The sequence below is a fragment of the Grampus griseus genome (genome assembly GCF_964374135.1).
Source record: "Grampus griseus genome assembly, chromosome: 10".
In the NCBI taxonomy this organism is placed as follows: Eukaryota; Metazoa; Chordata; class Mammalia; order Artiodactyla; family Delphinidae; genus Grampus; species Grampus griseus.
The window spans coordinates 86,552,191-86,567,981 of NC_139004.1; the positions used below are offsets into that span (position 1 = coordinate 86,552,191).

Genomic DNA, 15,791 nt, shown 5'->3' on the forward strand with positions numbered 1-15,791 from the left:
CACGGGAGAGGCCACAACAGTGAGAGGCCCACGTACCGTAAAAAAAAAAAAAAAAAGAATAACTCCTAGAATACATTTTGCTTAGGGAAATAAAAATTCACAAAGGTAGAAATAGGTGAGTAAACACCATTGAGTACATTGTTTAAAGCCAACTTTATTTGAATTGAAAAAATGTAAGAGTGGCATCTGTATTTCGTTTTTTCCCATTTTTATTGTGGTAAGATATGCATAACATAAAATATTTTAATTAATCATTTTTAAGTGTACAGGTCAGTGGCATTCAGTACATTGTTGGGCAAACCACTGCCACCATCCATCTCCAGAGCTTCTTCGTCTTCCCAGACTGAAACAGTGGCTGCATTTCTTGGGCCTTTCCATGGAGACCTTCGTTTCTTTAGTCATGACCTGACTTAGTGTATATGGAGACTGTGGCTTTCAGACCGTACAGATAAATTGTTGCTATTTTAGTTATATTCAACTCTCTATTTTTCATAAATGTAGGAGATGTTTCCCCTTGGTAAGAAAACAAACAAAAAAATACGTGTTTCTTTTTTACTTCCTCTTGAAACTTGTCCTTTTCTCCTCTCTGTTTCCACTTCCTGCTTTAACCCTCTTTGAATATTTTTTCCTTCTCCTAATTATCACTAACATCATTTAACAAAGATTCCCTCCTCTGGAATTCAGCCCTACTTGAATTTAAATGGCGTTTTTGTCTTCGCTTCTGTTCTGTCCTTTGCCTCCTGCAGCTCCCTTTCCATTCCTTTAGCTTTTAGGGTCTTTTAAAAATGCTAGTGAGGAACCTAAGTGTTCATCAGCAGATGAAGGGATAAAGAAGATGTGGCACATATACACAATGGAATATTACTCAACCATAAAAAGAAACGTTATTGAGTTATTTGTAGTGAGATGGATGGACCTAGAGACTTCATACAGAGTGAAGTAAGTCAGAAAGAGAAAAACAAATACCGTATGCTAACACATATATATGGAATCTAAGAAAGAAAAAAAAGGTCATGAAGAACCTAGGGGTAAGATGGGAATAAAGACACAGACCTACTAAAGCATGGACTTGAGGATACAGGGAGGGGGAAGGGTAAAGCCGTGACAAAGTGAGAGAGTGGCATGGACATATATACACTACCAAACGTAAAATAGATAGCTAGTGGGAAGCAGCCGCATAGCACAGGGAGATCAGCTCGGTGCTTTGTGACCACCTAGAGGGGTGGGATGAGACGCAAGAGGGAAGAGATATGGGAACATATGTATAACTGATTCACTTTGTTATAAAGCAGAAATTAACACACCATTGTAAAGCAATTATACTCCAATAAAGATGTTAAAAAAAAAATGCTAGCGAGGTAAGGAAATGGGATGATATACATACGAAGTGACTTAGCTGTACCATCACCAGAGGCCTGAAGGGTGACGCACTGGACCACACCCGCAAAAGAATGGTATTCAGCATGGTAGGTGTTATGTTAGTTTTCTCTTCAGGAACTTAGGTCTTCTATTCTTCAGCTATTCACAGACCTTCTTATTTCTCAGGACCTGTCCTTTCTTCTGCAATCAGCCTTGAAACATACTTAAAGTGACAATGTTTCTGAGACAGTTCAGCAGTTGAATTCCTTACTTTGTGTAAATATTTATTGGATGCCTAATATAGCTATTAGGCATTGCCTTAGGCACATAAACTTTGAGGAGTTAACTAGACCCAGAAGGTCCCTGTCTTCATGGAGCTTCTATTGTAATTGGAGGAGGCAAGCAACAGACGAGAAAATAATTGAACAAAAGGCCACTGGTTGCGGACAGAGGTACGTAGAGTGGTGTGATGGGGAGCCTGGAGGCAGAGAGGAAGGAGGCTCTTGGGTAAGCCTTTCTGAGGAGGTCACACCTGAGCTCAGACCTACAGCGTGAGTTAGAGCTGGCCATTCGAGAATGGTAACTGGAAAGCTCTGCCTCACATCCGGGAGGCAGAGGCTGGGGAAGATGCTTATCCTAGATCACAGGAGCTCCCTAGAGCTTAATCTCAGACCCAAGGAAAGGGGGAGAAATGTGCAGTTACTGCTAATTGATTTTCATCAACAGATACAATTTGGGGACATCATTAATTTTCACCCTAATCACAGTTTTGATACTTTAGGCAATTATCTAAGAGGAGAACTCACAAACAATGAAACTGAATAAAGCATCAGGGCTGCACAAGTATTTCATAATTGATAGTGTTTTTCAGCAAATTTGAGTACAGTATCTTCTTTACCTTGGGTGCATTGAATTTCCGGAATGAAGTGAGAAGGAACATTCCAAAAGATGATTCCATTGTTAAATGAGATAGTTTCTACTTTATGTTTTCTTTCCGAAAGGGGGAAACTAACTGTGTTAGTTTCTATCTAAAGAAAGACTTAAGAGCATCTCCAACAGAGGAAACCCTGGCTGTAGGCAGGAAGAGAAGTAGGAGCTCCTTAACTTCCCATTAAGTCCATTTTCCTCCTCACTCTCTGTTGATTTTGACAGTAACTGAGCCATAATGAAAAGTTGTGCTAGGAGGTGAAAGATCACCACTGATAGGAACTCGGTCCCCTGTAGGGACAGAGTGTGTCCATCCTGCAGAGCCTTTTAGGGACCATGGTTCATGTGTAATGAAAGCACAGTGAAAAGTCTTGAAGGGGTTTAAAGATGAAAGTGGCATCCTCTAATGTAAGGTTTTTAAAAAAGCCCTCTGGATCTTTCATAACAATCAGGCTCAGTCCATCAGGAAGGTGTATCTACCCTAAACGAGTATGCACCTAACAACAGAGCTTCCAGATCTACAAAGCAAAACCATGCTTAGAGAAATAGACAAATCCACAATCAGAGCGAGAGACTTCAACACTCCTTTTTTGATAATTGTCTGTTAGTGTGAAAATAAATGATGGCTCGCAAATCATATCTGTTTTTTGTGTGTTTGTTTGTTTTTGGCTGTGCCACATGGCTTGTGGGATCTCAGTTCCCCACCCAGGGATTGAACCCAGGCCATGGCAGTGAAAGCCCGGAATCCTAAACACTAGGCCACCAGGGAACTCTCCCAAATCACATCTGTTGATGTTAATGAATTTGCAGTAACTTCATATTTCTCCCCTCTTTCTTTGTGTCTGAAGATAAAACTCCATAGAGCTCCTGGGGTTATAATAAGCAAACAGAAAATCAGTTAGCACCTAGAAATCCTTGACAACACTATCAACCAACTGACCTAATTGGCAGCTACAGAATTTACAGAATGCTCCACCCAACAATTGCAGAATAATAAACCTATAGCATTCACCAAGATACACCATATGTGGGCCATAAAACAAGTCTCAGTGAATTTGAGAGGATTGAAATCATGCAGCGTGTGCTCCCTGACTACAAGGAAATTAGATTAGAAATGAATAATAAAAAGATATCTGGAAAATCCCAAATATCTGGAAATTAAACAACCACCCTTGTAAATAACCCATGGGTCAAAGAAGAAATGACACTGGAGATTAAAAATCCCTCTGGCCGCTCTGTGAGGAATAGATTGAAGGGGAAAGTGTGTACACAGGGAGGCCAGTGAATGGACCCTTCCAGAATTCTAGGGGAGCTGTAATGGTGCCTTGAACTCAGGGTAAGGCAGTGGAAAGGGAGAGAAATGGGCAGATTCAGATGTATTTTGGAGGAAGAGCATACGGGACTTGCTGAGGATTGGATGTGGGCAATGGGGATAGGAGAGGAAACATCAGACCTCAAGGTTTCTGGTTCATGTCATTTCACATCTCCCCATGGCTCTTAGGATCACGTCCAAATTTGTCAGCATAGCTCCTGATTGGGCCCCCACCCACTTAGCCTAATCTCTCCCCACCCCTGGCTCCTGGCTCTCACACTGTAAGCTCCAGCCCCACCAACCAATTTGCTATCCTCCCTGGTGTGTTGCTCCCTCCTGGTCTCTGGGCCTTTTCACATGCTGTTCTATTTATCTTCAGTACTGTGTTTTGTGTTTTTTTTTTGTTTTTTTTTTTTAGCGGTACGCGGGCCTCTCACTGTTGTGGCCTCTCCCGTTGCGGAGCACAGGCTCCGGACGCGCAGGCTCAGCGGCCATGGCTCACGGGCCCAGCCGCTCCGCAGCATGCGGGATCTTCCCGGACCGGGGCACGAACCTGCGTCCCCCACATCGGCAGGTGGACTCTCAACCACTGCGCCACCAGGGAAGCCCTATCTTCAGTACTCTTTGCCCTGCTCTTCACTTGCCTATCTCTCAGCTTAGTTGTCACTTCTGTCCTTTTTTTCAATCCAGAATGGTTTAGTAGCCCTGCCAAGTGCTTCTGTGCTACTCCTACCATTAGCCACATCTTGTTTTGCTTTGCCTCTTATCTGTCTCCCCCACTAAAGCTCTTTGAGAACAGAGCACATGCCTCATTCTTTTACTACCACCACTACTGCAGCCAGTTACCGGGCTATGGATGAAGGAACTAGCCGTCCTGAGAGTGAGCCCATAAGAATGTCACATAGCATTTATTGAGTCCTTACTGTGTGTATGTCAGGGGCTTCACATGCATTACCTCTTTTAATCATCCCGGAAGCACTCTGAAGTGAGTGACCAATCCCATCTACAAGATGAGGAAACAGGGAGTTCCCTGGTGGTCCAGTGGTTAAGACTCCGTGCTTCCACTGCAGGTGGCACGCGTTCGATCCCTGGTCGGGGAACTAAGATTCTGCATGCCGCACAGCACGGCCAAAAAAAAGATCAGGAAACTAAGGCTTAGAAGGCTTAAAGCAGCTTGCCCAAGACCGCAGTTTGTAGTAGAAACAGAATCCAAACACAAATGGTTAGATTTCAAACCCCGAACTTTCAGCCACAAAGTTGTACTGTCAAAGTCAGAACAAGGTTGCAGCAAAATGAACTTGAAGGAGTGCCGGTGGCCCCTGATAATCTTGTTGCCGGTGGCCAGAGGCAGCTGCCCAGGTTGGGGTGGTGAGTGGAGCCAGAGCAGCATTGTATACAAATAGCTATTGTCTGTTCTCTATTTGCTCTTCTCTAAGAAAACAGAGGCCTCATTTCTAGTGCTAATTTCCATAAGGGAATTAGAATGGCTAATTTTATATCCTTTCGGTAAATATTCCTCTGCCCATTATAAAGTGGCCACAGTGATCCTCTTCAAATTAATACCACCAATAATTGCTGCAGAATTAGCCTCCAGAGACGCAATGTTATAAGAAGAGTGGAGTTTTTCTCCTGGTCTTTTATTTTTTCAGATAAAGAGTAAAAAGCCCTGGTGCTCTTGTTTTCAGTCGAGGTAATATGTGGATTATGATATTAGAGATGTTCGAAAACTTCAACTTTTCTCAGCTTAACTTTGTTTATATAAAAGACACTTTGTGGTCGACACATGCTTTGAAGTGCTGTGAACATTGATGTGCATGGTAACTAATTACACGTGAGTTTTAAAAGAAAAAACACGGAGACTTCTTATAGTAGCAACACCGCTATTTACTGAGTACTTACTACGTACCAGCCACTGTACCGAGTTCCCTGTGTGTGTTTTATTTCACTGGATGTTAGTGACAACCCAAAGACAGGGCACGTGGTGGAGGTCTTGCTTTCCACTTTTTATGCATGGGGAACTGAGGAACTTGTCCAGAGTCACAGGGCACATGATGCCAGGATTTGAACTCAAGAATGCCAGACTCAGTATTCCTAAGGACTATCTTCCGTTCCGTCTCTGAGATGTACCATTAGGGCTACTTTTGTGTGTCAGTTTTGAAATATGATCTACCTACCACAAAGAGCCCACCAAAACACTTTATCCTTAGTTTACCACACTCACACCTCTGTAACCACTACTGTGGTCAAGAACTAGAGAAACGACCATCACCCCAGAAATCCGCCATCAATGCATCCCTTCCTAGGACCACTACAATTTTCTTTATATTTCAGGAAGGGCAAATGCAGAGGAGGAGGGAGGGAGCGAGGCTTTAGCATCTGCCAACTCCAGTACATATGTGCCAGGGCCAGGCAGGTACTTCGGGAGTGACACACATCAGGTGCAATCTCAGTTAAAGGCGATTCCATCATACCTGTTGCTCAGGTTAAAATCCATGGAGTTGCCCTTGACTTTTCTCTTAGTCTCACATTCCACATCCAATCTGTTGCGGAAATCCTGTTGGCTCCATTTCAAACTGTGTTATGGATTCAGCCACTTCTCACTCCCTGAGTTGTTACCACCTGAGCCAAGCCGCCATCGCATCTCACTTGAATTATTAAAATAGCATCCTAACTGGTCTCCCCGCTTCCCCTGTGTGCCCTAATTGTCTTTTCTCCGTGTAGCATCCAAAGTGATCCTTAATCTAAGTCAGACCATGGCACTCTTCTGGTAAAAGCCCTTCAATGGCTTCCATCTCACTGACAGTGAAAGAACAAGTTCTTTCAAAGGCAAACAAAGCCCTAAGTGAAGTGACCGGCCCCCGCTCAGCCCCCGCTCTGCTCCATCCTCATCCCTGGCTCTTCGTTGCCCACTGTGGTCCAGCCGCCCTGGCTCCCTGCTGTTCTAAGAGTGGTCCAGCCTCCGCTATTTGTACTTGCCCTCTTTCTTCTCAGTGAGTCCTTCCCAATGTCCCTAATTAAAATTGCAAGCCCCTTCCTACCTGGGACCCCCGCCCCTCTCCCTGCTTTATTTTTAACCAGCTTCTATACTGTATAATCAATATATTTATCTTGCTTATTATTTCACGATGGAATGCCTCCATCCTGAAGGGTTTTTTAGTTTTCCTTTTCCAAACCTTTTTTCAAGTCTTTTTGTTTTCTTTTTTGTTTTGATGAAAGATGGTAACACTTTTATTTTATTGAAGAAAGTGATGATAACTTTAACAATAGTATTGATTTAAGACTGAGAAAAAAACTAATCAAGTCAGTGAGCTTGAATTTAGGGACTAGATGTCTGCATAACCCTTAATTGATTAAAACATTAATATTAATACAGTTTTATTTAGGCCTTATTAGATAATCAGCCATAAAGAAAAATCTGTTCTCTTTCACATGGGTTGAAATAGCTTTCTCGTCCTCTGATTCTCTAATTCTAAATTAGCTTTTTAGTGAAACACTGTGCAGTCTCTCATTTCCTTAAACACATTCTAGAAAGTGACTTTACCGTGTTGCAACTCTATTAGCTCCAAATCCAGCAATTGTTAGCATTATTTGACACATTAACTTGGACAGAACACTTTTCTGTGCATTAGTTTTCCTTCCCAGTAAAATAGGATTGGCAGGATGTTGAGTTCTTTGGGTGGTCTTGAACATCAAAATTGTATTTACATGTGATAAGTAACTTGTATCATGATTGTATAATTTATTATTACTTTTTTTTTTTTTTTTTTTTTGCGGTACGCGGGCCTCTCACTGTTGTGGCCTCTCCCGTTGTGGAGCACAGGCTCCGGACGCTCAGGCTCAGCGGCCATGGCTCACGGGCCCAGCCACTCCGCAGCATGTGGGATCTTCCCGAACCGGGGCACGAACCCATGTCCCCTGCATCGGCAGGCGGACTCTCAACCACTGCGCCACCAGGGAAGCCCATATTATTACTTTTGTAGAGAGTTTGCCCTTCTTCCACAGTACTCTGGAGTTGTGATTTAAAAAAAAAAAAAAAACTCAGCAGGCTCGTGCTAATCTGTGGCAAAGTTTTTACCTGTCCATGGTTAAATAAGAAAAAATAAGTATAGTGTGGTAGATGTTTGTTTAAGTTTGTGTATTCATTTTTAAGAATTCATCCTAATTCTGGAATTAGGATCTTTAAACTGTTAAGACGGATGTCTTCTTTTATGACATGGTAGATGATCATTATTTTTTTTATTTCATTTTATTGATTTGTAAATTCTATTCCTCTAGTAGATGAGGAAGGAAAGATAAATCCTGCAGTTAATCATGTAAGTTTTGAAATTATTCAAGACTGAAATCTCCATGATGCCTGTACCATACAGTGCCCGTGTTCATCAGTTTCAAATATTAGAATCTCAATGGAGTGGTGTCTTAACTTGCCATAACGAAATACCGTAACTGGATGGCTTAAACCACAGAAATTTATTTTCTTATAGTTCTGGAGGCTAGAAGTCTGAGATTGGTGCTGACATGGTTGGGTTCTGGTGAGGACACTCCCTGGCATGGAGACTGCTGCCTTCTCACTATGTTCTAATGTAGCGGAGAGAGAGAGAGAAAGAGAGCAAGCTGTCTGGTGTCTCTTTTAATGAGGACATGAATCCCATCTTGAGGGTTCCACCGTCAGGACCTCATCTAACCCTAATTACTTCCCAAAGACCCCATCTCCAAATACTCTCACATTGGGGAGTTAGGGCTTCAACATACGCATTTTGTAAAGACACATTCAGTCCATAACAAGTGTTGTTGTAGTTTTAGGATGATGATCCTTCTTTGGTTAAGCTACCTCTAAATTGGGGGAACAATGGCCAAACAAGGCAAAGAACTCTATTACTAACTATGACTTTAAAGTCTCAAACCCCAGGGCAAAATTCTGGTAAACTAAGCATCTAGCATAGCAAAACTTATTTACTTAAGGTGGCTGACTTGAACGATCTACAACAGAGGTTGACAGACCACAGCCTCTGAGTCAAGAATGGCTTTTACATTTCAGATGGTTGAAAAAAATCAAAAGAAGAAGGCTTTGTGACATCTGAAGATTAAACGAAATTCCAATTTTATTGTCTCTAAATAGTTCTATTGGAAACACCCATGCTCATTTGTTTATATATTGTCCTTGGCTGCTTTTATGCTAACAGCAGTTTAGTAGCTACAACAGAGCCTAAAATATTTACTCTCTGGCCCTTTAGAAAAAGACGTTCGGCCAATCCTTGCAGACAAAGCTGGCCAATGACTTGTTTTGCCTGTTTCCAAGTCTAAATCTTAGCTGAAAATACTATTTCAAAAAGATGCAGAGCCATGTCCATCAACACTAAAAGAAATGGATCCAGAAACAGAGTATTTACCCTAAAGCTTGGCATGAGCTAATCTACGGATTGTCCACTTCAAGTAGTCTAATGCTAGCCCTAGCTTTTCCAGGAAAAAACTGAGAAAGACAGATGGCCTTATTGGAGGATGGAGGAGAAGAAAGCCACAGGCATTTGCTAATGTTTTCATTCCTTGTGACGTTCAACCCTTACCAGATGTAATCCAGGATCCTGGAACTGGACCAATCTGGATCAAGATGGATCTTCCTTTGAGTCTCTACCCTTTGACTGACCCTTATCCCTGAAGTCCAAGGAGAAGGGAGGAATGGAAGCTAAGAGTGGGACCCTTTCTAGCATTAACATTAATCAACAAAATCATTGGCAGTGTTGACTTATCAGGCCGCTTCCTTTGTTTCTTGTTTTCTCCCTCCTCACCCAATACACACAAAGGTGATTTTAAAGGATGTGGACTCCCTTCTCTACGTGGACACCGATGTTCTCTTTCTGAGACCTGTTGATGACATCTGGAAGCTTCTGAGGCAATTTAATTCCACGCAGCTTGCGGCCATGGCCCCCGAGCATGAAATCCCCAAGATCGGCTGGTACAGCCGCTTTGCTCGGCACCCTTTCTATGGCTCTGCGGGAGTTAACTCAGGAGTCATGCTGATGAACTTAACTCGAATAAGAAGTGCCCAGTTCAAGGTAAGGAAGTATGTTATATTTCCTTGTTTAAATGTCGGGATTTTGTCTCCTCAACGGTGACGTTCCAGGAGTGTCAGTGTATTGATTTTGGAAGTAGCTGACTTGCAGGTGAGAATGGAAGAAGCCAGGGAAGAGAAAAGTATTTGGAGAGTTATGGAATATTTGTTGGCTTAGGAGAATTCCAGGTGATTATGGAATTTAAACTGTTCAGCAGAGTTACTATTGGGGAATATTACGTTGCATTTCTGAATTCCATGTTTAAACACTCTGTGTATCCCAGGCTTCAAAAACCCTGGAAAACTTTTTGGAGTTACCCTAGGGATATATTTATGTAAATGTACAGAGATAAACATACAAGGCTGTTCATGGCCTTGTCTTTTATCCTAGCAAAAAACTGGAAGAACCTAAGTGAACATCAGTAGAGAACAAGTCAAAAAAATTATCCTCCTATTGAAAAGAATTAGATCAAATCTATAAGTGAGATAAGAGCTGTAAAAAATATTAAGTGAAAAAATTAAAATGCAACAGAGCATGATGCCATAGAGGTGATCCCTTTTATGCCTTAGAAACTTCCAAAAGAATATCTAAGAGACTGTTCATTAATTGTGGATACATCTAGGGAAAGTGGGAATGGGAATTGCAGGAGGCAGGAGGAAAAATATTTTTACTTTTTACATCTTTGTGTGCTGGTTGAATATTTAGTCTGAATATGTTGCTTTTGTCTTAAAAGTAAATAATTTTTTAAAAAAATTTCTATTGGAGTGTAGCTGATTTACTCTGTTGTGTTAGTTTCAGATGTACAGCAAAGTGAATCAGTTATACATATATGTATATTCACTCTTTTTCAGATTCTTTTCCCATATAGGCCATTAACAGAATACTGAGTAGAGTTCCCTGTGGTCTGCAGTAGGTCTTTGTTGGTTATCTATCTTATATACACTAGTGTGTGTATGTTCATCCCAAGCTCCTGATTTATGCCTCCGCCACATGGGGCGTGATTTTCTGAGCAGAAGCCATAGGCCCAACTGCCAGTTTCTGGTCCATCTACCATCCATGTGTACACCTGTAATCGTCAGCCCTAGTTCTGCTTTGTCCTATGCCTTGAGGCCAACAGGTCCCCTCCTCTGCTGATTTCATTTTCATTCTGGGGAGCGGGGCGGTGAAGGGGAGAACCCGTCCCTGTACACTGATTCTCAGCGGGTGAGATATATTTGCCGTGCTTTAGCCACTCTGATGGTTTTCTCTTTTCCAGAACAGCATGATTCCAACAGGCTTGGCTTGGGAGGACATGCTATACCCTCTGTACCAGAAGTACAAGAACGCCATCACGTGGGGAGACCAGGACTTATTAAATATTATTTTTTATTTCAACCCAGGTAGGTTCTCTTTCAAGAATGCAGTTCTCGGAGGATTCCGCCCACCTCGCCCCACAGAGCACATTCCAGCCTGGGCTGTATTGGCGAAGCCTGAATTGTGCCTGTGTCCCCTGCAAAGGGTGCCTTTTCATCGCCCACCCCACCCCCTCCCCGGGGTCTCACGCGGGCGGTCCTTGCGCTGCTGACACAAAAGGCCAAATGTTGAAACCCCCAACACTGGGCTCCGTTCTTCAAGAATATCTTTTAGGTTTTGCCACGCCATTCTTGCAAGAAGTACAGGCAAAATCAGTGGGTGGCACAGAACTAAATGAAAACATTATAATCTAGGCACAAGGCCCGCCGTAGCCTGAACAATTGCTAGATTGAAGGGAATTGATTCTTGGGGTCCTTACAATAAAGTGACTTGTTCAGGGTTAAAAGGGTCTAGAAGAAGGACTTGGATTCCCACATCCCTCTTTCTTTTCACCTAGGGCTAAAGAAATTCCTCTTATATTGTTAAGTCAGTGTTTGGGTAGTTGGGGAAGGAAAGGAGATGTAAATTTCTGGTCTGTGTTTTTGTATTGACACCTAAAGCTAAAAATTTTCCTTCTTTTCTTTCATCTTTGCTACAACCTTATTTAATGGTATTAAAACCAAAAGCATGTTTTCTCTTTGAGAAAGATCTCTAGGGGAAAAAAGCACTCTTCACCCCAACCTCCTCATGCCTCTCCTGTGTCTTTAAAAATCCTGAACTAGAGACTCCTGTTTATAAAGACTTCTGTGTATGTACCTTTTTTTTGTTTTTTAACAAAATTCTGAAATGGAACCTAATCTCACATGCCCTTGGATCAAAAAGTAGCAAATCCTGGAAAAGAAAGTGAGCAGATTGATGTGGAATGGGGTGCATTTCTGGCAAAGAGTCCCAATACTAATTCATTTGATGAAGGGGATGTGTTGGCTGTTCATTTGTGGCATGTTTTAATCCATTTCACTTTGATAGCAACAGGGATCAACGGGGATTTGAAAGTCTGCCCCTCCTTTTTCTTCTAAAGTGGATTTCATCTTTTTTTCTAGGTGTAGTTATACTGAGTAGGACTCTTGGCTACAAATAAAAGGTCCCTGGAGCTAGTCTAAGCACAAAGGATACTTTTTTTTTAATAAGCAAACTGGTGTCCTGTAGAAACCTAGGGCAGAAAGGCCAGCAGGCTGGGCCCAGGACCTAAAGCAGGAGAGGCAAAAGGAAGAGGAACCCAGGTTGGACTTTCCTTCCTGGTGAGACTGTGTATTCCTCTCTTTGAAGGTTCTCATTCTGTGCTCAAAGCAAAGTACCAAGGTTTCATGCTCCACGTCCAGCCTTATGGAAAGACTAACTTCATCCCAGTTCCAAATTCCTGGGGGAGAAATCACATGTTGGCAGTGTGGGTCCCCTAGGCCAGGAGCGTGGAGCTAAGGAATCATGGCTGACATTGATTATTTACTGAGTGTCAGGTGCTCTTCTGAGCATTTTCTTATTTAATCCTCGCAACAACCCTGAGAATAGAATCCCCGTATTATAGACAAAGGTACCAAGGGAAAGAGAGTTAAATAATTTGTGGTGTAGCTAATGAGTGCCAGAGCAGGAGCACAAACCCAGGCCACTCCAACTCCGGCCCCGTGTATTTGGGGGTGAGGGGAAGGTCCCAGAGGAGGGTGGATTCTAGAGAGCTGGGCAGGTTTCCCCAAATGCGTCTCTCTCTCCCGCATTATTTCTGCCCTTTAAATATGGCATTTTTTCCTCTGTGTTGTGTGGCTTAAACTCTCTTCCATGAGCCTATCTGTCCATATTCCCAAACTGAGGAATTCAAAACATTTGCATAGTTGCCTCCGCAGAAATCCTCTTAGCCTGTTGCAGATTATTTGAGGACGTGATCAGTGAGTAAATAACACTCAAAGACGGTCGCAAGCAGCTCTGCCCTTAGATGCGAGCCCCTTGTCTTTAATCAGAGCTGAAAACCAGCTGAGTTTAATGGCGTCACACTGCCCGTCTCAGGTCCACTGAGTACAAGGATATTATAAAATAATTAGGAAGTTGTTCTGAATCTTGGGTCTGAGCAGTAGCAAGTAAATAACGGAGCTTCCTAACTTTGGATCAGTGAGTATTAGGGAATTCCTGGATTGTTCTTTGTATGGTCTGCCTTTGATCTTGCATACTTTATCCAGGTACTTTATCAAACATGAGCTCTTTGACCTGAAATCCAGTGATATCCATCACATTGAAAGGTTTTTCTTTGTTTATATTCATTGGGATCATTTTCTATAAACCAGAACTAACTATATTTGAAAAAAAAAAAAAGTGTGTCACTTTTATCCCTGGAAAGGAGAGAGAGAGAATTGGCCATGACTCAGGAGATAAACATGCTTATTGTTATGATTCTTTGGGTTGCCATTGGCGAAGCAATACACACAAAACCCAAGCCCGTATCTAGAATGTTTTTACTATTAGAGCCTCTCGTAGCCAATCCCATCGCTTTTAAAATGTGTTTAAAAGCCATTCGCTTAAAAATGTTTTAAAACTCTTGCTATATAATTAGATAGTAAATGCCTGTGGGTGTGTAATTGCCGTGCTGGGTACTAGACTGACTCACAAGAAGACAGCTGAAGCCCATGGGGGACATGCAGGTAGCTCATCCCACGGGACATTTCCTGGCAGGTGAGCCAAGGCAGCTTCTTCAAGGGGTGAAAGACTGAACTCACATATTTACAGGTGAATTTGAGTCAAGAGCAGACTTCTGTAGAAAGGGTAGATTTGACAAGGGCTAAAAGAGAAGCCTATGTAGAAAGATATGCTTGGATTCATGCGCTTAGGTTGCAGGGAATACAACTTAACTCAGACCAGCTAAGTAAAGGTCCAGGTGCCAGTCCCATGAACACATGGGTCAGATCATGCCAGGCCTCATGAGAACCATCTCTGGGCGGCTGCTCAGGATCAAAGCTCATTTCTTCATCCCTCAGAGTCCTCACAGTGTATGTTGTGTCGCTTGTCTTCATGCCCATCTGATTCCATTCCATCTGTCCGGCAATAATGTCTGCTTGTACATGGCCCAACCCCAAGCCAGCACAACCTTACAAGCCCATGCCAGTGATGATGGGTTGTCTAGGTTTCTTAATTCGGATTCTTGAAGGTAAGAGAGAGAGGGGTTGGGGGGTTGGCCTGTCCCAGCCTATTAACTGATTCCCAGCCCAGCTATGAACTGGTTCTCTTTCGATGGGGAGACCACCCTTGATCCGGTCATCAGGGACCAGGAGAGCAAGATCACATGGCATTTTCCTCTCTCAAACATGAACACCGAGGTCTGTCCCTTCTTTCAAAGCAATTTCTAGAAAAGTGGGGGTGGCCAGGGGAAGAAATGAAACCAGCCCAGTATAGATGACAAGGCAGGGCATCCAGCCAGATGAGAAGCGCTAGGGCTCTGTCCACGAAGAGAGAGAAGAGCTGAAACGCGCATGGAATGTACATAGATCGTCCATGAGTTGAATGTGATACTAGAGAGTCGGGAGGGTTTGCTGGGGCCACAGAGAGCAGGACACACAGTCACACGGAACAGGCCTCTTCAGAGGCCCTGTCAGGCCTTGCTCTCATCCTGCCTGGGTGTGCAACCACACTATATACCCACCTCACCAAAAGCTTCCAGCAGCTGGTAGTTGTGAATGTGTTTTGGGGTGGACAGGCCCAATTATTTGGTTTTAGGACTGTCCTGGAAAACTGGAAACAGATCGTTGTTTTGGGAGTCTGAGAAGTTCATGAGCTCTGATACGAAGCTCAAGAATGAAGATCGTAGGGTCCTTGTGAGAAGGGGTTACGTCTACTTTGTCTTCATTGAGTGATTCCAGTGGGAGGGTTAGTGCCTTAACTGGAGTTGATCTTCAGAGGTGTTGGCTGGTTGGAGGAATGGGATTAAGAGACTGGAATGGAAGAAGGAAGGAAATGGAAGAGAAAGAGCACAGCCAGGAAAGTGAGAGGAAGGGATGTTGGGGAGAGAAAGGAGAGGGAGAAAGCAGAGAAAGCGGAAAGATACAGAGGGTAAAGGAACGTATATGCTTTGATTCTCCCATTCATTCAGTGGATATCTTTTGAGCACCTACCTACTAGGTGCCAGCCACAGGGCTAGGCAGAGGGGATGCGGCGGCACGCAGAGGAGACAGCGTCTCTACTTTTACAAAACCTACCTTGTTTTGGGAGAGGTCAGCTTCCAAAGAGTAACAATGAGTCATTCAAAATCACAAACTGTGATCAGTGCTATGAAGGAAACAAACGAGAGGTTGAGAGAGCCACGGTAAAGGCTGGGGAGAGAGGGTTCCATCTTTAAATTGTGTGATCAGAGACATCTTCTTGGAGGAATGAATTGCCCTTTTCTGGAACAAGGTACATTCTGGAAGAAGGAAGAAGAGGAGGCTGGGAAAGCTCAGTTGCAGAATGAGACATTAAAACACAAAGCAGAACAAACAACACGCTGTGAGTCGTGCAAACAGCCTCCGTTCTGTTGATATAGTGTAGTAAGTAAGTAGCAAGCCTATTCCACCAGGAAGTTAAAATGATCAGACATAAACTATTCCATAATCTTAGAGACCCCAAGAGTAGGAAATGATCAGAAATGTAAGGAGCAATCAATTCACACAGTACTTTGCAAGTAGTTAGGAGGCTCTGGAAATAAACGTAGACTCCGGAAAAGGATCGCTAAGGGATTTCAGACTCAAATAATCAATTACTGAGCTCCTTTATCTACATAAAATGGAGAGGAAAAATAGCAA

The 15,791-nt window shown here is 42.9% G+C and overlaps 1 protein-coding gene across 1 annotated transcript in view; it reads left to right on the top strand.

Annotated features, from left to right (window-relative positions):
- The window catches only part of GXYLT2 (glucoside xylosyltransferase 2), a gene marked incomplete at its 5' end in the record, with an annotated part of 81,712 nt that overhangs the window by 52,901 nt on the left and 13,020 nt on the right, over positions 1-15,791 (top strand). Inside the window, 2 exons of the mRNA XM_082664006.1 lie at positions 9,397-9,648; positions 10,901-11,024. Coding sequence (XP_082520132.1) covers positions 9,397-9,648; positions 10,901-11,024 — 376 coding nt within the window. The remainder of the gene's footprint in view (positions 1-9,396; positions 9,649-10,900; positions 11,025-15,791) is intronic.